General features: G+C 53.3%; 1 protein-coding gene across 2 annotated transcripts in view; it reads right to left on the minus strand.

Annotated features, from left to right (window-relative positions):
- DLEC1 (DLEC1 cilia and flagella associated protein) overlaps positions 1-21,511 on the minus strand; it is a 91,520-nt gene that overhangs the window by 17,736 nt on the left and 52,273 nt on the right. For both annotated transcript variants that reach the window (XM_043595742.1, XM_043595741.1), the window contains exons 7-19: positions 20,215-20,302; positions 19,300-19,473; positions 18,511-18,647; positions 17,016-17,108; positions 13,746-13,836; positions 13,131-13,293; positions 12,015-12,207; positions 11,160-11,218; positions 10,412-10,580; positions 9,943-10,036; positions 9,601-9,731; positions 9,333-9,491; positions 6,755-6,894 (exon numbers count right to left, since the gene is read on the minus strand). In XM_043595742.1, the coding sequence (XP_043451677.1) occupies positions 6,755-6,894; positions 9,333-9,491; positions 9,601-9,731; positions 9,943-10,036; positions 10,412-10,580; positions 11,160-11,218; positions 12,015-12,207; positions 13,131-13,293; positions 13,746-13,836; positions 17,016-17,108; positions 18,511-18,647; positions 19,300-19,473; positions 20,215-20,302 (1,691 nt within the window). The remainder of the gene's footprint in view (positions 1-6,754; positions 6,895-9,332; positions 9,492-9,600; positions 9,732-9,942; positions 10,037-10,411; positions 10,581-11,159; positions 11,219-12,014; positions 12,208-13,130; positions 13,294-13,745; positions 13,837-17,015; positions 17,109-18,510; positions 18,648-19,299; positions 19,474-20,214; positions 20,303-21,511) is intronic.

Here is a 21,511-nt window from a genome sequence, read left to right on the forward strand (position 1 = left end):
ACTATATCCTGCCTACAGGAAACATCTCAGATTCGAAGACACAAATAGGTTGAAAGTGAAAGGATAAGAACGGTATATCGTGCAAACAGTATTCCAAAGACGGCTGTAACAACTAACTCATGAGAGACGAAGTGAACTTTAAGATAAAAAGGGGGGCGCCTGGGTGGCTCAGTGGGTTAAGCGTCCGACTTCGGCTCAGGTCACGATCTCACGGTCCGTGGGTTCGAGCCTTACACTGGGCTCTGCGCTGACAGCTTAGAGCCTGAAGCCTGCTTTGGACTCTGCGTCCCCCTCTCTCTCTGCTCCTCCCCTGCTCACTCTCTCTCTTTCTCTCTCTCTCTCAAAAAATAAACAGGAGGGGCGCCTGGGTGGCGCAGTCGGTTAAGAGACCGACTTCAGCCAGGTCACGATCTCACGGTCCGTGAGTTCGAGCCCCGCGTCGGGCTCTGGGCTGATGGCTCAGAGCCTGGAGCCTGTTTCCGATTCTGTGTCTCCCTCTCTCTCTGCCCCTCCCCCGTTCATGCTCTATCTCTCTCTGTCCCAAAAATAAATAAAAACACTGAAAAAAAATTAAAAAAAAAATAAACAGTAAAAAAAAATTATAAGATAAAAACTGTTACTAGAGACAAAGATATTTTATAATTATAAAAAGGCCAATCCATCAAAAAGACATTACTGTTACAAACACACATGTATCTAACAGCAGAGCCCCAAAATACACGAAGCAAAAAATGACAAAATTGAAGAGACAGCCTGACAATTAAACAATAGCTGGAGAGTTCAAAACCGCATTTTAAGTAATAGAACTAAGCAGAAGATAAACATGGGAACAGAAGACTTAACACTATAAGCCAACCAGACCTAATAGCCATATATACAACACTACTCAACAGAATACACATTTTTCTAAAGTGCACACGGAACATTCTACAGACTAGACCATACGGTAGCTCAAAATAAAAGCTTCAATGAATTTAAAAGTACTGGACGGGGCGCCTGGGTGGCTCAGTCGGTTGGGCATCCGACTTCGGTTCAGGTCATGATCTCACAGTTCGTGAGTTCAAACCCCACGTCGGGCTCTGTGCTGACAGCTCAGAGCCTGGAGCCTGCTTCGGATTCTGTGTCCTCCTCTCTCTCCACCCCACCCCTGCTTGTGCTCTGTCTCTCTCTCTCTTTCAAAAATGAATGAACATTTAAAAAAATTTAAATTTAAAAGTACTGGAGTCAAAGTGTTTTCTCCAAAACAAGAGAATCAAATGAAAAATCAACAATAGAAAGAAATCTGAGAAACAAAAATTTGTGTAAATTAAACAACACATTCCTAAATAAGCAATGGATCAAGTAAAAATCATAAGAGAAATTAGAAAATACTTTGTATCAATGAAAATGAGAACATAACCTATCAAAGTTTATGTGATGTAGCTAAAGCTGTGCTTAGAGAGAAATTTATATCTGTAAATGCCAATATTAAAAAAATAAATAAAAGATCTCAAATCAAAAACCCAAGCTTTTACCTTAAGGAACTAGAAACTAGATAAAAGGACAACAAACTAAACACAAAGCAAGCATAAGGAGAGAAATAAAGATTAGAAAGCAGATATGTTAAACAGAAAATAGAAAAAGAGAGGAAATCAACTAAACCAAAAGCTGGTTCTTTGAAAACATCAACATTAACAAAGCTCTAGCTAGACTGACCAAGAGAAAAAGAGAGAAGACTCAAATGACAGAAATTGGGAATGAAAAAGAGGACATTACTACTGACGATGCATAAATAAAAAAGGATTACAGGGAAACACAATTAACAACTGTATGTGAACAAATTATGTAATTTAGATGAAATGGACAAATTCCTAGAACAACACAAACTGGAGTCAAGAAGAAATACAAAACTTGAACAAACCCATCACAAAAGATTACGTTATTTTTAAAGTTCTCACAGAGAAAAGCCCACCTCCACACGTCTTCGCTGGTTAATTTTACCAAACATTTTAAAAATTCACACCAATCTGTCACAAACTCTTCATTAACATAGAAGAGGAGTGAACACTTCCAAACTCATTTCTAAGATGTATTACTCTAGTAGCAAAACCAGAAAAAGACATCACAAAAAAAAACTACAGACCAGTATCTCTTATGGCTACAGATACAAATATCCTCAAGAAAATATCAGCAACCCATATCCAACAACGGATCAAAAGAATCATACACTGCGATAAACGGGATTTTTACAAGAATGCAAGGATGGTTTTAACATCCAAAGGTCAACATAAAACACCCTATTAACACACACAATGAAAGGACAAAAAACTGACGTGATCATTTCAACAGATACAGAAAAAACATTCAATGAAACTAACAATCAGCAAACTAGGAATAGAAAGGAACTTCCTTAACCCGATAAAAGACATCTACAAAAAGCCAATAGCTAACATCATACTTAATGGTGAAAGACTGAACACTTTCTTTTTAAGATAGGTAACAAGACAAGGATGTCTACTTTTGCCACTTTTATTCAATATTGTACTGGTGTATTAGGTGCATTGGGCAGGAAAAAGAAATAAAAAGCATCCAGATTGGACAAGACAAAGTATAATTATCTCTATATATTGATGACACACTATCTTCTATTTAGAGAACTATTAGAAGTAATAATGAATTCAGCAAGGTTGTAGGGTACAAGATCAGTATGCAAAAATATTTGTATTTCTGTATACTAGCAATGAATATTCATAAAATGAAATTAGGAAAGCCAGTTCATTTCCAAAAGCATCAAAAAGATACCTAGGAACAACTTTAACAGAAGAAGTACAAGATTTATACAGATGACAAACATTACCAAAATGATAAACATTACCAAATGTTTGGTAATGACAAACTTACCAAATGTAATGACAAACATCACCAAAAGAAATGCCAGAAGGACCTAGATAAATGAAAAGACATTTCACGTTCACAGATAGGAAGACTTAATGTGGTTAAGATGAATATACTCTCCAAAGCGATCTACAGATCCCATACAGTCCCAATTAAAATCCCAGCTGGCTATTTGCAATCATTGATAAACCGACCCTAGAACTCATATGGAAATGCTAAGGACCCAGAATAGCCAAAGTGACCATGACACAGAAAAACAAAGTTGGAGAATTCATACTTCCTGATTCCAAAACTTACTACAAAGTTACAGTAATTAAGCAACTGTGGTGCTGGAACAAGAATAATTCTATAGATCAACAGAACAGAATAGACAGCCCATAAATAAACTTTCACGTGTACAGTTGGTTTATTTTGATAAGGGTGCCAAGACAAGTCAATGGGTAAAGAACAGTGTTCTTAATAAACGGTGCTGAAACAAGTGATTATCTAAGAACTAACACGGATCCCTTTCTCACACCATACACAACAATTAACTCAAAATGGATCGGACATCTAACCCCATGAGCTAAAAAACTACAAAGCTCTTGGAAGAAGGCTGCTGTGCACATTAGATGAGGCCATGGTTATTTTTAGATGGAACCTCAAAAGCACAAGCCACAAAAAAGAAAAATAAAATGGACCTCACCAAAATTAAAAAATGTTATGCTTTGCGGTAAACCATCAAGAAAGTAAAGACAATCCTCAGAATGGGAGAAAATATTTGAAAATCATATACCTAGTAAGAGACTTGTATCTAGAAGATATAAAGAATGCTTACAACTCCATGGTAAAAAGACAACCCTATTTTTCAAAGTGGGCAGAGATCTCAATCGACAGGTCTCCAAAGACGACCTACAAATGGCCAATAAGCACACGAAAGATGCAAAACATCATCTGCCACCACGAAAATATAAACCAAATCCTCAATGAAATATCGCTTCGCACACACCAGGATGACTACCATTAAGAGAGATCCTGAGGATGTGGATAAATAGGACAGCAGGGTAGAGAAGGAGGATGGAGAGTGGGTCAGGATCAGCCACCGTTACACCTGTATCATTACATTTTATCAAGCACCATAAAGAATAAAGAAGGGGGGCGCCCGGGGGGCTCAGTCAGTTAAGCATCTGGCTCTTGATTTTGGGTCAGGTCCTGATGTCACTGTTCATGAGTTGGAGCCCCGTGTCGGGTTCTGCACTGGCAATTTGGAGCCTTCTTGAGATTCTCATTCTCTCTCTCTCTCTCTCTCTTCCCCTTCCCTGCTTGTAATCTCTCTCTCGAGCAAATCCCGGAGGCAAAGGCCCTGCAGAGCTTCCCTAACAGAACGAGGGGCCTCATGGGGCAGGAGTGGGCCGCGGGGAAAGGGCAGAGGAGTTAACCAAAGGCTGCCCCGAGATGAACGTGGCCAGTTCAGGGCCCCAACACCTGAGCTCCCGCACACCACCCGGCGACACGGCAACGCCCGGAGGGCCAAGCGGTGACTCCCCTGCTCCGTGAAGAATGTGGGCGTGGGCTCAAAGACACAGATCCTGCGGTACCGCTGGGCTCTCGACTGCCACCGTGGGAAAACACCCCTCCAGACCCAAGTCCCTCGTTCCTATTTACAAATGAAGGCGTGCGGCGATCTGCCGAGCTGGCCCTGGCCCGTGGGCTTCCTGGCCCGTTGGTCTTGGCTGCTTTCCCCATAGGTCCTTCCTCCCGGATTCGGGTAGCTGGGGGCTGAAGGTGCTCCCGTCCCCTCGGCTCCCTGGAAGAGGGGTGCTCTCCGCACCCACACCCGCTTCCTCGGGAACTTCCACCGCCGGCTCCTCGTGCAAATCTGCTTCTCCTCCCGCTCAAACCCGGGAATGGGCAGCCAAGGATTGCGTGATGCACAAGGAAACCCGAACAGTGAACCAAAATGTGAGGAAATAAAAACTCGTTTCCTGGGGGGGGGGGGGGGGGGGATCTGAGATGCGGTTGCATCCCTAAGACTATAACGGATTACTCTACAAAAGGAACAACCCAAGAACAAAAAGCTTGACATTTAAAAATCCGACGGCCAAAAGAAGGGCATCCGCCAAAGGCCAAATGAGTGGCGTGCAAGGCCCGGGTCATGTCCCTGAACAAGGGGCACAAACGCTGCGCGACGGCGGATAGGAGGGAAATGGTTCCACTGGTCCCGCCGTACAGCCCCTGCGGTCTTCGTCGTCTGGCCGACTTTCCCAGCAGCTTCTTCGGGAGGCAGCCCCTCCCCCCTCCGGCAGGCATGGGGGGGGGGGAGGGGGGGAGGCACGTGACCCAGAGAGGACCAATCCGAGTCTACCTCCGGAGCGCGGTGCCGGCTCTACGCGGCTCCCCTCCCCGCGGCCGATCCCAACCGATGGCGAGAGCAAGGCCAACCCAGAGGGCCGCGGGTCTGAAGGCAGGGGTGAGGGGAGGGGGGCGAGAGACTGAGAGAGAAGCAGGAAGGGCAGACGGAGGAAAAGGCTGGAGCCCGTGGACGCAGCAGGGCAGGAGGGAGCCAACAGTTTCCCGAGCCGGTTACATCGGTGTTTCCACCGCCTGCCTGCCGGTGTAAACGTTCTCATTCACACGTCCTTTAAGAACGACAGAGATAGGAAAGGAAGCAGGGAGACGTAAATAAAGGCATTCTCCCAGAGGAGAAAGGCTTGTCCTTCGCATTTAAGGCCCACGAGATGCCACACAGGACCAGTGAGGAACACTGCCACTGAAACCCGGGCTAGTAATCGTGTAAAAACACATTCAAACGAGACACGGGTGGTACTCCCCTCCCCCCCGACGCCCCCCATCAGATGGTCACAGTATAAAATCTCAGAGAATATCTGCCACTGTGAGAGGGCAGGGTAGTGGGCGGTCTCGTACACAGTAGGCGCAAAAACAAAACCAAACAAAACCCCAACGATTTAAAACGAGCACGTAAGTGTTTCCATAACGAAGTACTAAATACATGCAGAAATGACTATTACACACATCTACAGTTTAAATATATGTGCAGTTTAAAGAATAAAAAAGAACACCTGTACATCCCCCTCAACCAGCTTAAAAAGCAAAATATCGCCAGCCAGCTTAAGAAAATGAATATTATGCTTCAAAATCACTTGGGAAGGGATGGGGACAAGTGGAGGAAGGATACGAATGAAACGATATTAGTGGTGATTTGATCGTTACTGAAGGTGATGGGTACTTGGGGGCTCATAATACGGTCCTATTTTTATGTATCTAAGAAAGTTTCCACAAGAAAGAGAAAAAGGCAGGCAGGAAGGAAGAAGGGAGGGAGGAAGAAAGAAAGGCAATAGCACCAACGACCTCTGAAATCTCCAGCGCGTGCTTCCCAGAATACAGCGGTAGTTGCTCATTTAAATATGTCATGACTTCTGGTGTCCATTCTCCTGTTGACACACGTTCATGGTTTCCAGGTTTTCGCTACTGTGAACAGGCTGGCTGTGAGCATCCCACGTGAGCACTCGACTCCCAGTGTGTAGGTGTGTGTCCCTCGAGGAGCACATCTCCAGGGGCTGATGCTGGGTCACGGGGAATGCACACAGTTCCCTTAACTGGGCCACGCAAAGTGCTGCTGAAAGCGATTGCACTAACTGACGCTCCTTTAGCACCCAAACTGGAAGGATACACCCGATAATATCACCAGTGAATTATCTCCGGGCAATGGATTTTCTTTCCTGTAATTTCCAAATTTTATAGAACAAACACGTTTCGGTACCTTTCAATTCGGAAATGCCTGTAAATACTTAGTGCCGCGCAACATAAATGTACTGTGAGTAGACGCAGGGTGTGTGGTAGCGGGCCCCCCCCTCCCCCCCCCCCCCCCACGCCCTCTTACCTCCAGGCTCCGTTTACCACCTCCAGCTCCAGGACGGTCTGCAGGCGCTGGCACTGCTTGGCCTCCAAGGTGATGGTCACCCTGCACTCCCCCAGAGCAGGGATCTGGCCGCTCGAGGGCTCAATGTCGAAGGGAGACACCTGATGGCGGAGGTCAGTCGAGAAGGACGAGGGGTGAGGACACTTGGAATTGCAGAACTGGTGGCTTTCCTGTCCCCACCGAGATAAGGAGCACCGGTCTGACTGAGGCCTGGCCTCCCCCCCCCCCCCCCCACCATGGCCGCACTGCCTCGTGAGGGCGGCACTGAACCTGCAAAGTCACACCCAGGAGGGTGTTCCCCCTTTGGTCTCTTCATTCCAGGAGACGGAGACAGTGAGTGCCAAGCACTTGCCTGCAGGGCAGCCTGCCCACCCGGTGGGGGCCTGCCTTCGCCTACCCCCACCTCCCACCCAGCTGCCATGCTGGCCAGGTCGGGTCCAGGGCGCTTGTCCTGGGCTCTGTGCTCTCTAGCTTCTGACGGCTCACCTCCCCGGCCCTGGTGGGAGGGAAGGGCTGGCCTAACTCTCAGTAAAAGTAGTTTGTGTGCTCAAGTATGGGGCCCAAGCTCTGCCAGTAAAGAAGAGACCTTTTGCTCAGGCATCTCCCCGGGGGTCCTGGGGGGCATGCTGTAGGCCAGGACTGGGTTTCTGTGCCCCTGACCTGAGCACATCCAACAAACCCCAAATCCAACATTATTTTTGGGAGCTCAAAAGAATAGAGTACAGAGAACTGTTGAGACAGGATTCGTGCCAGCCTCCATTGGGACATAAATCCTGATATATGACGAAATTGATGGCTACTTCAATTACAAAATGTTGTCATTCTTCACAGTGGGAGAAAAACCCAGACTGGGAAGTAGAGAACTGGGATCCAATGATTCCACCACCCGCTAGCTGTGCGACCCTGGAGAAGCTGCTGTCCCTCTCTGTCTCTATCCAGTAAGGAGGTTGGCTGTGGTCTGTAAGTTTCTAAGTGTGCTCTGGGAAGTCCCAGAGTGCCTAGGGCAGGGGACTAGGATGTGGGGAGAGGCAGGATGGGGCAGGGGGTGCCTAACAGGGTGGCCAGAGCGGTTACCCTTTGTGAGTGTGAGCCTGGAGGGAAAGCACTAAACTCCAAGCCTATGTAACAGGACGCTTGCCTGCAGTGGTTCTTGGCAATGGTGTTGGTGATTTGATGCAAAGTTTCCTAACTGCTAAGGGTCGGTGCCCCGCTGGAGAAATGAGGCTGTTGCCTCAAAGGACAAGGCCAGTCAAGTGGAAAGGAAAAGTCCCCGAGAAAGGGAATACCTGCTGGCAGGTAAGATGGATGTGTGGCCGCACCCGTCTTTCCTCAGCTTCTGAATATGGAGGACGGGGTGGGGGGCAATGTTCTGACCCGGAAGGGGGCAAGCAAGAGGGGATCTCGGCAGGAAGCGGTCAGAGGGAGGGTGCTTTCACCACACAGACCTAGTCAGAGCCTCACACACGGACCACAAGGAGCTATGGCGGCTTCTAAGGAGCCACGGCTGCCACCTGTGTGAAGAGTGGGGGCGACCCGCCGTGATTTACGGCGAATCCCTGGCAGCTAGGGAGGGACTGGAGTTTTGTGCCACTTGCTCTGGATCTCACATTGATTTAAAGGTCCGACGGTAGGGGCGCCTGGGTGGCTCAGCCGGTTAAGCATCCGACTCTTGGTTTCGGCTCAGGTCCTGATCTCAGGGCTTGTGAGTTTGAGTCCCACGTGGGGCTCTTTGCTTGGGACTTTCAAATTAAAGGCGATGATGATAATACTTAATCACTTTTAGTACTTTCCGTTTTTGTAAGAAAAAGGAAAGGGCTTGGAGTGGAAACGAATCCTGTGTTCTTTCCCGGAGCCCTTGTTTGGGCCCCAAGTCCATGCCCAAGTGCCCCCTGGTGGCGGTACTCAAACTACAAGCACAGTCCCCGGGAGGTTTTGAACTTTTGAGGTGAGCCCCTCCCACCTGCCCCTTCCTAGAGGCCCGGGAGCTTCTTGCCCAACTCAGCTGCCCATTTTCTTCCTAACTCAGGCTGCTTTTTAAAAACGTTTATTTATTTTGAGAGAGAGAGAGAGCGAGCCAGCAGGGGAGGGGCAGAGAGAGAGGAAGAGAGAGAATCCCAAGCAGTCTCCGTTCTGTCAGTGCACAGCCCGATGCAGGGCTCAAACCCATGAACAGTTAGATCATGACCTGAGCTGAAACCAAGAGTCTGATGCTTAACTGATGGAGCCACCCAGAGGCCCCCAGCTTGTTTTGACAGAAGGAAAAACCCCTGTCTTATTTCCACATCGGATGGTGGAGAAAGGAACAGGAAAATCCAGTTCCGGATTAAGTTCTGCTGTAGAGGGGACCCCAAGTGCCTCACAGATGGGGAGAACTGGGGACACTGCCAGGAGGGAGTCACCAGGCAGGCTCTTCCTTGCCAGCCTCAACACTCCAAATGCACCAGGACAGGTTTCACTGTCCCTACCCCACGGGTCAATAGGCTTGTGTGTGTGTGTGTTTGGGGGGGGGGGTCCATTTAGCCAGAGGTGCCTGACTTACACTCTCCTGCCTTTCTTGGAGGCACACCAGGCTCTCCTTCATGCACCACGTGGCTGGGAGCTGGCTGACGTTCTGGATCTGAATGGAGTCGGTGGCTTTCTGCCCCAGGCGTAGCAAACCAAACTGAAGGGCTGAGGCTTTGATGACAAGGGCCGGCCCCTGAGACATCCAGAGGGGCCTGTCACCGGGCCGCCTGGGAGTGGGGGCTCTGTGCCCTACCCCTGCCACCCTTCTGGCCCACCCAGCTGCCCAGCCCCCCAAACAGCACCTTAAAGGCCGCCTCAATGTGTAACACCACCGGTGAGGGTGAGTTTTGGATTTCACACGGCAGGTCCTGGCTTGTTGGGCCGGGGACACCCCCGGTAAAGCTCAACTCAAAATCCTCCACCTCGTTGGGCTCTGGGAGAGAGGGCAAAGTGAGCTGGAGAAAGGGGGCGGGGCAGTTTCCGGCTGCGGCTGGGCCCAGATGTCTGGCCTTTGCTGACTTCTCGTCCACCACATGTGCCAGGCTGCGGCCGGAGCTGATCCCGGGACCCCCCGAATGCCTGCACAGGCCCCTCTTCCTCTCGGGTCTCCTTCCCCAGCCAGCCCCAGGAGGTGCCCCCGGTACCTATGGTCCCTGCGCAGGGTTCCACTTCAATGATGTGGCAGTCACTGACCTTCCCCCACAGGTATCTGATGGGGGACTTGCTGTTGCTCCACATCTGCAAGACATGCCCCAATCCAGGCTCCCTGGGCACTGCCCCTGCGCACATCTGTACCCACCGAAGGGCTGCGGGGCTCCGGGCTCACAACGGGTCCTCCTGACACCCTCCCTCCCCGCTAATTCTTGGCCATCAACGCCACGCGGCAGGGTCCGCGGGCATCGTGTCCTGCCAGAGACCCAGGAGCGCAGGAAGGCTTCCGCAGCCCTATCATTCAGAGGATGCTGGAGAGCTGGTAAGATGACAGACATGCCCAGTCCGGCATCGGGTTACAACCAGTAAGCTGCCATCTGCCCCTCCAGCCGTACCCCGCCCCCCCCCCCCCCCCATAGTCATGCCAAGTTCAGCCCAGGCTCGGGAGAGACCACAGCCTACCTTAAAACCTTTCTTCACGTTTATACCAATGTAGTTCTCCCCGGGGATGATGAGGGCATACGGTTCCAAGAGGACCTGGAAAGGTTCTACTGAGCCTTTCACCTCGATTTCCAGGACAATGACGTCATCCGTAGAGCATGAGCAATCCCTCAGGGTTTCCAATTCCAAGCTGAACACAAACCCGCCGGGAGCTAAGAGCCGACGCAGCCCAGGAGCATGGCCCTCCGTGCCCCTCACCTCTGTCCCTTGCCTGGGGTCTTGTGAAGAGGAAGCACTCCCCCCCCCCCCCCCCCCCCCCACAGCTCCTAAGCGCCCTCAAATCAGAGGCCCAGCCAACCAGTGATGAACTCCCATCACAGTACTGGGACGGGGCCCCTTGCCGCTGCCTCCAGGGACCACCCCGCAGAGGCATGGGCACCCAGCCCGGGGTCTCTCCAGAGGCTGACTGGAGGCCCACCCTGACAGTCAGCCCGGGGCAGAGCTGGTAGAGATGCCCCCATGGGGCACAGCCTCACCTCATTAGTCACCACCGCCCAGGGCCCACTGGTGGAGTCCAGCGAGCTGTCCCCCGCGGCTGAGCCCCTCCAGGCCTAGGTGCCAGGACGAGGCAAAGTGCTCCCCCGCGTCAAAGCCTGCCGGGGAGCCGGGGGGTCCTTCACCCCTTCGCGTTGCCTTCCCCAGGACCCCCAAGGAGAGGGCAGGCCCTTCCTGCTGCCCAGCCCTCGTGCAGGGCCCAGCCCCCGCTCACCTCGTGGGCTCTGGGACTTCTTCTAGCACCATCTGGAGCACACTGTGAAAATCCCTCAGCTGCAAGACAAACACAGCACCCTGAAAACAAACTGCCCTCCGTTCAGGTGGCCCCGGAGAAGCCGGGAGCCATGGCAGGAATTCCTTCTCCCCCTGGCCTAGCTGCCACAAAGGCCTTCTGGAAAACACAGTGCCGCTGCCTCCCCCCTACCCTAGGGGAAGAGGTGTGGGCCTGCCAGGACGGGAGCCGGGACTCAGGGGGGCCACCGCAGACTCCAGACTGGTGTTCCTCCCTCAGCTGCGCCCGAGCGGACAGGAAGGAAAGCCCTCCAGACCCTGACGTTGCCCACCGGCAGAGCCCTCAACCGTGGGCGGCACCCTCCCAGAAACACCCTCCCAGAAGAGTGAGGCCGGGGTGTGGAGCTGAGAGGCAGAGGGTCCCAGGGCACCCCCTGCACACCCAGCTCTCACTCCCCTCCCGAGTCACACGCAGGGCCTCGCACTGGAGCCCCCCGTGTGAACCTTGTGCTCTGCACCTGCACCTCACACGCCGGGGGGGTGCCGGGGGCTGCCCAGGGGTGGCACTGTTGTCGACTTAGCGGACACACGGAAGACACCAGAGCTGAGGAAACGAGCCCAGGGTCTCGCGGCAGACCGGGCGTGTGCACGGTCAGGACCCGGCCAGAGAGGCTGCTTCGTCCTCCAGCCCCACTCTTAGCTACGGGCCGGCCTCAGAGGGTGCCGGGATCTCGTCAGGCTCGGCTGTGGCCTCAGTGTCACTAAAGAACATGGGCAGGGGGTGATGGCAGTACCCTGACCCAGGCATGCGTGGCTACCACGATGGCATCATTTTAACCTCATGAGGAGAGAAGCTCAGGATGAACTCGTGGTCCGTGTGGGGGCTGAGAACCCCTCTCTCGGGCAGGACGGAGAAGGCCGTCTCCCTGTCAGGGTGGTACTTGAGGCTGTCCATGCTGTAGGTCTCTCCAGGCATTAGGGGCTGCAGGTTCGGCTTCATGATCTGCCAATGGAAGGCCAGCTCCGCGTGCCTGTGGGGGCAGGGGATCCAAGGCCGCATCCCACCTCTGCCGGGACGGTCTTCCCACCCCCTGCCTGGCCCGGCCCTGCTCTAGGAGCAGGAAGTGGCCAGGTCAGCCCTGAGGCTCGTTGTCCCGTGGAGGAGCCTGGGGAGCGTGTGGGTCAGAGAGTCTGCCAGAGACCTCGTAAGAGAGCTGCCCCCTCCCCACCATAGCAGTTGGGGGTTAGAGCCACGGTGACTCAGGAAAATGGTGAACACAGGGAACCAGGCTCTAACTATTAGGCTACGGACCCTAGGACATTTTTCTGCGGTGTCTCCTACCATGTGAGAGTTCCAAAGGTTTGCCCCATGAACTCCCCCTCCACTGCCCTCCACCTCTCCAGCTGTGGCCTCCCAGGGCGGCTCTGTCCGGCACTGGCTGCCAACAGAGCAGGGACAACTGCATGGGGGGTGGGGAGGCGGGACTCTGGCACACTGCTGATGGGGAGGGACAGCAGATGGTAAGGCCCGGGGTCACCCGGGAAGCCTGGCTGGCAGTGAGAACTGAACCCACTGGCCACAATCTGATCCTGGGACGTGGATGGCTTCCCCTCATGGGCATGGCAAGACCTCTCTGTAAAACCGTTCTGGGGCTAAGGGTAGTCCAGGATAATCTAGAACACTGCCCACTATAACTTCCTGCAGTGAGGGAAAACGTACGTATCTGCTCTGTCCAGTGTGGCTAGCGACACGTGGCTAGTACTCAACATGTGACTGGGGCCACCGAAAAAGTGAGATTTAGTTTAATTTTAGTTGATTTCAACTTAAATGGTCACCTGTGGCTACCATGATGGACAGGGAAAATCTGGACCCTCCTGGCCCACTGGGAGCTCCGGGCCAGGCGGGGAAGGAGAAAGGGTGCGTGTTGAAGGGTACTGCCCAGCGGTCACTCACGTCGCGTTTCTAATAATGAGCTGTTTTCTAGCTGTGGACTGAACGTTCTCCGGCTCAAAGCGTATGAAGTGCTGGGCTGTTACGTCTGTGAGCTCTCCAGGCTCCGGCTGACTTTCTTCACCAGAAATATAGATCAGATCCAAAGCAACCAGCTGCCCAATTCCTGACACAGTAAGGTGATAAAAAGGGCTGAAATCAGGACTCTGTGGCCAAAGGCTGTCACGGGATCTACGCTACCATCCACGTGCAACCGGCCTTGATCGTGACCCCAGGAGGTGGACACAAGAGGGTAACAGGGGCCTTCAGCACGCAGATCCTGTCCCCACATCTTGCCAGACCAAAAGGAGGTGATTTTGATAACCTGGTACATAGCGGGTACTCAGTTAAATGCTTGCTGGGTCAAACTGGAAGGAAGGAAGGGAGGAAGGGAGGGAGGGAGGGAGAGAGGGAGGGAGGGAGGGAGGGAGGGAGGGAGGGAGGGAAGGAAGGAGGAAGGGAGGAAGGAAGGAAGGAAGATAAGTAGGTAGGTAGGTAGGTAGGCGGGTGGGCATCTTGGGGAAATTTCAGCAGGATGCCCCAGAACCTGGGGTGGCCTGGGCGCACACACAAGCCCACCTACGGTCACCAGCTCCTTTATCTGGCAGTTGTCGCACACAATGATGAAGGTCTGCTCCGCCTTTTCCAGGCTTGTCGGGAGGAACGAGACCTGGGGAGAGAAGGGTTGTCGTTCAGGAGCTTCCCCCTCTCAGACACGCACCCCTCCCCTTATTCTCCACCCTTCGTTTCCCTCTCTGCTGCTCCCCCTTCTCCCGAAAGCCAGGGCGTTCTGCCAAGGCTCCACCCCAGACTAAGGCAGGAAGTGAGTTGAAAGGCATGAAGAAAAGGTTCACAGAGACTGAGATGCAAACGGCTCTTAAACAAATGACAACACGTTTAACCTCATTCATGATAAAAGAAATGGAAAGGAAAACCACGCAGAAAACATTTTCACTCTTCATACTGGTAAAGAGCAGAAAGTTAGGAATCGTAAATGCAACAAGAAGATATCTTCATTTTCTCCAAAATCATCTGGAGGGAAAGGGGGGGTTGGCGGGAAGAGATGGAAGGGTGTAGATGCCATATGGTTGGCCAAGAGTTGATAAACGTTGACGTTGGGTACTGAGGACACAGTGATCATTAAACTATCCTCTCCATTTTTGTATATGCTTTAACAGTCTATGATAATAGTTTTTCCTTTTTTTTTTTTAAACAGTTTTTAAGTTTGACAACACATTGTTGGCAAGAGTGTGAGAAAACAGGCACCCTCATATCTCCGCATGGTGGCGATTTTGGCAATGTGTATCGCAATTCGGACCAGCAGAGACCCCCGAGACAGCAAAACCACTTCAAGGACTGTAACCTGCTGGGAGACTCATAGTTGGACAGAGTGATGTATGCAGTCACCAAAATGGCCAGAGATCAGAAAAAACCTTCATGCCCATCAGTGGGGGACGGTGGACCCGAATCATGGTTCGTTCACACAGTGGAATACTATGCAGCTGTGAAAAATACGAGACTGCTCCTTAAGATCTAGCAGAACTGGGGCACCTGGGTGGCTCAGTCGGTTAAGCGTCCGACTTTGGCTCAGGTCACGATCTCACGGTTCATGAGTTTGAGCCTGCATCGGGCTCTGTGCTGACAGCTTGGAGCCTGGAGCCTGCTTCCGATTCTGTGTCTCCTTCTATCTCTGCCCCTCCCCCACTTGTGCTCTGTCTCTGTCTCTCAAAAATAAATAAATGTTAAAAAAAAATATTAAAAAAAAAGATCTAGCAGAACTGGGACACCTGGGTGGCTCAGTGGGTTAAGCATCTGATTCTTGGTTTTGGCTCAGCTTGTGATCTCATGGTTCGTGAGCTCGAGCCCCATGTCAAACTCTGTGCTGATGGCACGGAGCCTGCTTGGGATTCTCTCTCTCCTTCTCTCTCTGCCCCTCCCCTCCTTGTGTGCACGTTCTCTCTCTCAAAATAAATACACATTTAGAAAACAAAGGTATAGCAGAACGGTGAGTGGGCAGCGATGTGTGGGAAGGAAAAGTGGAAACAAAGGAAAACACACATGGGGTATCTCTGAAAGGGCGTTCAGAGGACCCGGTGAGGTTGTGGATATCTGGGTGGCTGAAAAGCTGCAGTGGAAAAGGACATTTGACCGTTTATTCCCATCTCTGGATTAGAGTCATGTGAATTTGTTTCTTACTTGGAAATATGAGTACGTTTTAAAACAAAACCCCAAACAATCAAAAAAGAAAATACACAAGGAACGCCAAGGGGAGAAACCTCCTCTTGACTCCTCACTGCTCCCCACAGGGTCCTGCTGCTCCCCTCTGCCTTTCCCTGGGGATCAGAGGACGGTGGCGTGAGGGAGGTGTCCTGGCCTCGGCCAGGGGTGACTGACCCCAGTTTCTTAAAGCCACACCGCAAGGTACTGACACGGTCTGGACCAGGCAAGAGGACCCAAGCCATCCCCCAGCAGCAGGCGAGGACTGATAAAGCCCTATGATGCCCTGAATTGGCCTCATCCCAACCCCAAGAGCCAGGTTCTTACTGGGAATCAGATCTGCACAGACATGGGCATGACCGCATCACTCCGGGGCTCCAAAAGATCCCATCAGGCACTTGAAACTGGAAAGCAGCTGATACAGGGAAGCCCTCCCTTTCACCATGAAAAAGCAACTTACAGCAGTGGTCCTCAGACTTTCTGCGCACCGCAGAGCTTTAAAAATCCTATGCCTTGGGGTGCCGGGGTGGCTCAGGTGGTTAAGATTCCAACTCTTGGTTTCAGCTCTGGTCACGCTCTCACAGTTCATGGGATCAAGCTCCACGTCGGGCTCTGCGCGGACAGCACGGAGCCTGCTTAGGATCCTCTCTCTCCCTTTCTCTCTCTCTGCTCCTCCCAGGTGTGCTCTCTTTCTCTCTTTCAAATAAATAAACTTAAAAAAAAAAATCCTATGCCTCAGGCAAACCCCAGACCCATTAACTCGAAACCTCAGGACGGGGCCAAGAGAGCAATGTGTCTGCAAGGTTCTCAGGAGGCTGCGATAGGCAGCTACATTTGAAAACCCCGTGGCTCTTGGCTCTCACTGTCTGATGCCATGGCGTGGTCCAAATCCTCCTCACCAGAAACCAGACAGCCTTCCCTCTTGAGTGTCGGTGCCTCCTCCAGCAGACTAGTGAGGAAGGCCACGTACGCTGGTGGCACAGTCGGATTCCTGGGCCAGGGAGTCAGGGAGGGCGAAGGTGTGGAACCAGAGGGGCAGGGAGACGTCACCGTTTCCCTCAGACCGTGCTGGGGACCAGTGAGAAGGTGTGATGAGCCCAAGGGACCTCTGAAAGAAGCTGGTTGGGAAAGGATAAGCCCACAGCCCGCAGATCCGACTCCGGGAGCTTTAAGCGGACGTTCAGAATAAGGCCTAAGGAAGCCAAGCCTTGCAGACTGTATAACCAAGAATTAAAGAAAAAAGAGGGCAAAGCCACTGTCAGTGCCCAGGCACCAGATCTGGCAGGGGTGGGGGCTGGTATCCAAGAGAGATCGAAGAACCAAAGGGCGATCCTGGAGGCAGCTGAGGTGGAAGGGACCGCCCTGCTAACGGTGTGGACAGGCAGCATCTGGGATCATGATGGAAATTCTGGGGCTGTCTGCCCTTGCTTTGTCAGAGGGATCATAAGGCAGGCAAATCGCCTCACCCCCACAGAATGTGAGACCATGCTCCTACACAGAAACCACCCCGGAATGGGGGTGGATATTCAGGTCATGAAAACACAGAGGCAAAATGAAATCACGCAAGCAGTTGAGGAAACAGTCACGACCAATCGTAACAAGGAGAAAATACACGTCATGTCAATTACCTACCTCCACATACACGGCCTGCCCTGGAGCCAGCTCAAACATGGAAGGCAGGATTCCAAAGGGAGGTTGCTCGAGGAAGCCCAAGGTTGCGACAGCCTTAAAGAAAAGTGGAAAATTACGCAAGAGTGCGGAAGAGATTGTAAAACCCGGCAGTTAAGATTACACACTTCTCGAAACATCCATTTTGCAATCTGAAGGATATTAAGGACCATCCGGTACACGGTCGGTGAAGAAACTGAGGCCCGTCCGTGCAGCAAGCACTCGCTCCCCCTTCCCTGGGCACCAGGCGCGCTTCCCCAGGCTCCCAGGACCCCTGTGAAGGGCTGACCACTGATAGGAGGAGCAAGGAACACCACTGACAAGTGCTTCACACGGGCAGCAACAGTGTGAGAGGAGGCCTCATCCAGGAGACGGGCTCCCCCAGCGCAGTCCCTTCCCCACCACAGTGCCCGGCGTGGCTGGCGCCAGCTTGCGTGTCTGCCTCCATCCCCAATCCGCCCCCGGGGCTCGACGCTGCAGCCAGAGCCGAGGGGAGCCCCCACCTCGCTGGCAAGGCTGCAGCTCGATTGCCGACAAAGGGAGCCGCCTCAGCAGGCCGGGGACACGACCCCACACCTACGGGACCCCGGCAGGTAGCAGAAGTGAGCGAAACGTGTGTCCTCCGGATCTATCGCTTGTTTTCCAGAGACACAGTTACCAAGAAATATCCCGCCCACAAGAAAAACAACCGTGTGCACACGCGGTCGACGGTGCCGTGCCGGGCTCCAGCCAGTGGGGCCGCGGTGAGGCCTGGCCCAGCGCTGCCCGGCTGCCAGTTTTTCGGAGACTGGAAATGCAGACTTTTACATGAACTCTCCCGGCTTCTCAAGGTCGTCTCAAAAAATGTTTTTAAGCACAGTGCCAAAGAAATATGCACACAGAATTCAGTCCAACAGCTGCCACCTTGTGACCCTGTATCTCTTAAAACATTGGCGGGGCGCCTGGGTGGCTCAGTCGGTTAGGCGACCGACTTCGGCTCAGGTCACGATCTCGCGGTCCGTGAGTTCGAGCCCCGCGTCGGGCTCTGTGCCGACAGCTCAGAGCCTGGAGCCTGTTTCAGATTCTGTGTCTCCCTCTCTCTCTGCCCCTCCCCTGCTTGTGCTCTGTCTCTGTCTCAAAAATAAATAAATGTTAACAGCAACAAAAAAATTAAAAAAAAAACAACAACATTGGCTACAGTGGTGACCGCCTGAAGGAATAAATGCAGCGACACGTGAGCCAGGCCTGGGAGGGCGAGGGAGGTGAGACCACCCGCCCAGGTGACACGGGTGTCAGCACCGGACTCCGTACTTCTGGATCCGCGTGTGGATCACGGCAGCCGGGGAGAGAGGGTACGCCGTTCTTTTTCCCGTGTGTTTCCCATCACAGGTGCACTCCGGCAAGTCCCCACGGGGTGGCGGTGGGGGGTTTCCTTTGCCGGATTCGTTCTTGCTCCGGGTAGCAGTCTGCGGTCACTTACCCTGAAGCTCAGTGGCGGCCAGCTCTCTTTAGGCATGATGCAGAACTTGCCGACGCTGAAGCCCACGTTTTTGCACAGGAACCTGGTTATCTTCATTCCCCCGATGAGGCAGTAGCCACAGTCCAATACCGGTGACACTGCAGCCATAGGAAAAGATGCACATGAGAAATAACCCGTCCTCCGGAGAGGCCCAGCCAGAGCTCAGAGCAGCCGTGGCCCGGCACCCAGAGCAGGGGATGAATGGGGACACTCCCTGACCCCCACTCCCACGTGGCAGCCTCCACGCACTGAGGGCTAGGAGTCTGTGCCCACTGTGGACTCAGGGCTCGGCCAGGACCACCCAGCATGGGCCTGGGGGTTGTGGTGAGAGTCCTAGCTTCTAGTCTGTGCCCAGGCTTGTAAATGAGGGGGCCCAGCCCAAGCCGGCCTTCCAAGGAAGCTCCCCCCCCCCCGCCCCCCGCCAGAGCCACAGAGGCGACATCTGCCGAGGGCCCTAGGCACCTCTTCCTTGCCTCTGTGTGGCGCAGGCCCTCGGGGGTGTCCACGAGCCAGAGGAGCCCATGCTGGAGCTAGCTGTCTGCTAAACTCCTCTCCTCGTGTGTGCGATTCGGAGTCAGCCTCCACTGGAAAGTAGGACAGTTGGGGTCTGACACCGTGGAAGTCTGCATGGTGTCCCTCCTTAGGACCCAGAAGCCCCTCCCCAGGAGGACCAAGTCGGGCGCTGCCACAAAGGCGCCCTGAGAGCAGGCAGCCTGACTGAACCCCGGGGAGGGCAGCGCGCACACTCACATGTCAGCACTGGGGGTGGCCTCCGGGCTTGCAGGGGGATCACGAGCGTGTGGGCTGACTGGGTCTCAACTAAAATGAAATCATCAAAATCCCCGAGGCAGTCGGGAGAAAACTGGACGATATACTGGCAGGTCATCCCAGGGGCCACCATTCCGCCTTTTCCTGGGAACATCCCTGTGCATGAGAAAAGCAACCGATGAGGATCTGGGGACCAGCCGGCCACCAGGGCTTTGACTCAAGGGCTACAGACGGCAGCCAGAGGGGACAGCGAGTCCCCACCACAGCTGGGGCTGCTCCATGAGTAGATGCTGTCTGGGCCAAGGCCACGGCAACGGCAGAACAAGGGCACGCGAGGGGAACAGGCTGTGAGGGCAGGGAATCCAGGTGAAGACACCAGGGCTCGGGGCAGGGAGCAGGCGGGTGGGGGTTGGGGGCGTGGGGGACATGGTCCACCTGGAATAGTTAGGTGAGGCCACGCCTGGCCTGATGGGACAGCAGAGAGCCACTCGAGCTTCTGAGCATGGTGGGGGAGGGGAATGACTCGATCAGGCCGTTCTTGGGATTTAAACCACCGTGTTCACGGAAGCTGGAAGGCCAGCTGGGAAGCCACCGCAGTGTTAAGTTTAAGTGACGAACGAGGACGGCCTGACCGGACGCAGCGGCAGAACGGAGGGTGAGCAGAGAGAGGGCAGGCCCGGGCCTGGAGGGGTGACTGGAGAAAGGGCCCGGCAGGTCTCAGAGACACGGTCAGGAGGATGGGCTGGCGGGTGGGCAGGCTACTGGCAGAGCACGAGAGCCCCCAGGGACTCAGGGAAACGCGGGCCCAGGCCCATCAGAGGGCCACGCGGGCCGGTGCCAGGAGCGAGCCCAGCACACAATTCCGAGGCGGCCCAGACCACGGTTGGGCTGACTCACCCAATCCCAGCGCGAAGTACGGTGTCGACGGCGGGATGACTCTTAGGCAGCGGCTGGCCGTGGTGGTGTTCTGTAGCGAGATCGCCATCTGCCCAAAGGTAAAGGGGAGCTCTTTTAGACAGCAACACACACGGACGAGCGACCCGAGGCCCGGACGGACTGCCTAGCGCGGAAAGCGGGCAGAGGTAGAGATGAAATGAGTCTAGGCTGGCCAATGGGCACGTGGGGATTCCTTTTGCCCATCGATCTACCTTCGATTGCATCTGGAAAAAATACAATACGAGGTGAACCGGAAGACGGGAATAGATCTGACCTCGGCTTTGCCCGCTTTAAAACAACAGCTGCTGTGTACTGAGTGTCCGCCGTGTGCCCTATCAACCTCACAATAACTAGGAAAAGGCGGGAGTTCTCGCTCTCTCGCACCGCAGAAGCTGAAGTTCCCAGACGTTCCTTAACCCGTAGAGTTTTTTTTTTTTTAATTTTTTTTTCAACGTTTATTTATTTTTGGGACAGAGAGAGACAGAGCATGAACGGGGGAGGGGCAGAGAGAGAGGGAGACACAGAATCAGAAACAGGGTCCAGGCTCTGAGCCATCAGCCCAGAGCCCGACGCGGGGCTCGAACTCACGGACCGCGAGATCGTGACCTGGCTGAAGTCGGACGCTTAACCGACTGCGCCACCCAGGCGCCCCAACCTGTAGAGTTTTGAGATGTGAGCCCAGGATATCGGGCTCCAACGTCCTGCCCACCTGGCCTCTTACTTGCCGACTTTTCCCCTACGTGTATCCCTCTGGGCCACTTCTTCCCATGGGCAGAGCGAAGAGGGCTATAGGCACCTGTATGATAAGGTTGTAATCGGGCCTCCCTCCAGCACTCAACCCATCCAACCCTATCAAATCCTGCCTTCTCTTCTTCCTCTCTCAGACTAGGAGACCCCCGGGGGCAAGGCCTAGGGTTCACGCACTGCTAACCCCCACCAGAAGAGGAGCTCGTACGCAAACACACCTTTTGCTTCGATTTTGTGAAATATTACACCGGGGAAAAATGGATAAAGTATAACATGACAAAAGCCAAGTTTCCATCACCCAGTTTGATAATAAATCATAAAAACACATGGGGCGCCTGGGTGGCTCAGTCAGTGAAGCATCCGACTTTGGCTCGGGTCATGATCTCACAGTTCATGGGTTCGAGCCCCGCGATGGGCTCTGTGCTGACCGCTCAGAGCCTAGAGCTTGCTTCAGATTCTGTGTCTCCCTTTCTCTCTGTCCCTCCCCCACTCACTCTCTCTCTCTCTCAAA

The sequence above is a fragment of the Prionailurus bengalensis genome, chromosome C2 (assembly GCF_016509475.1).
Source record: "Prionailurus bengalensis isolate Pbe53 chromosome C2, Fcat_Pben_1.1_paternal_pri, whole genome shotgun sequence".
Lineage (NCBI taxonomy): Eukaryota > Metazoa > Chordata > Mammalia > Carnivora > Felidae > Prionailurus > Prionailurus bengalensis.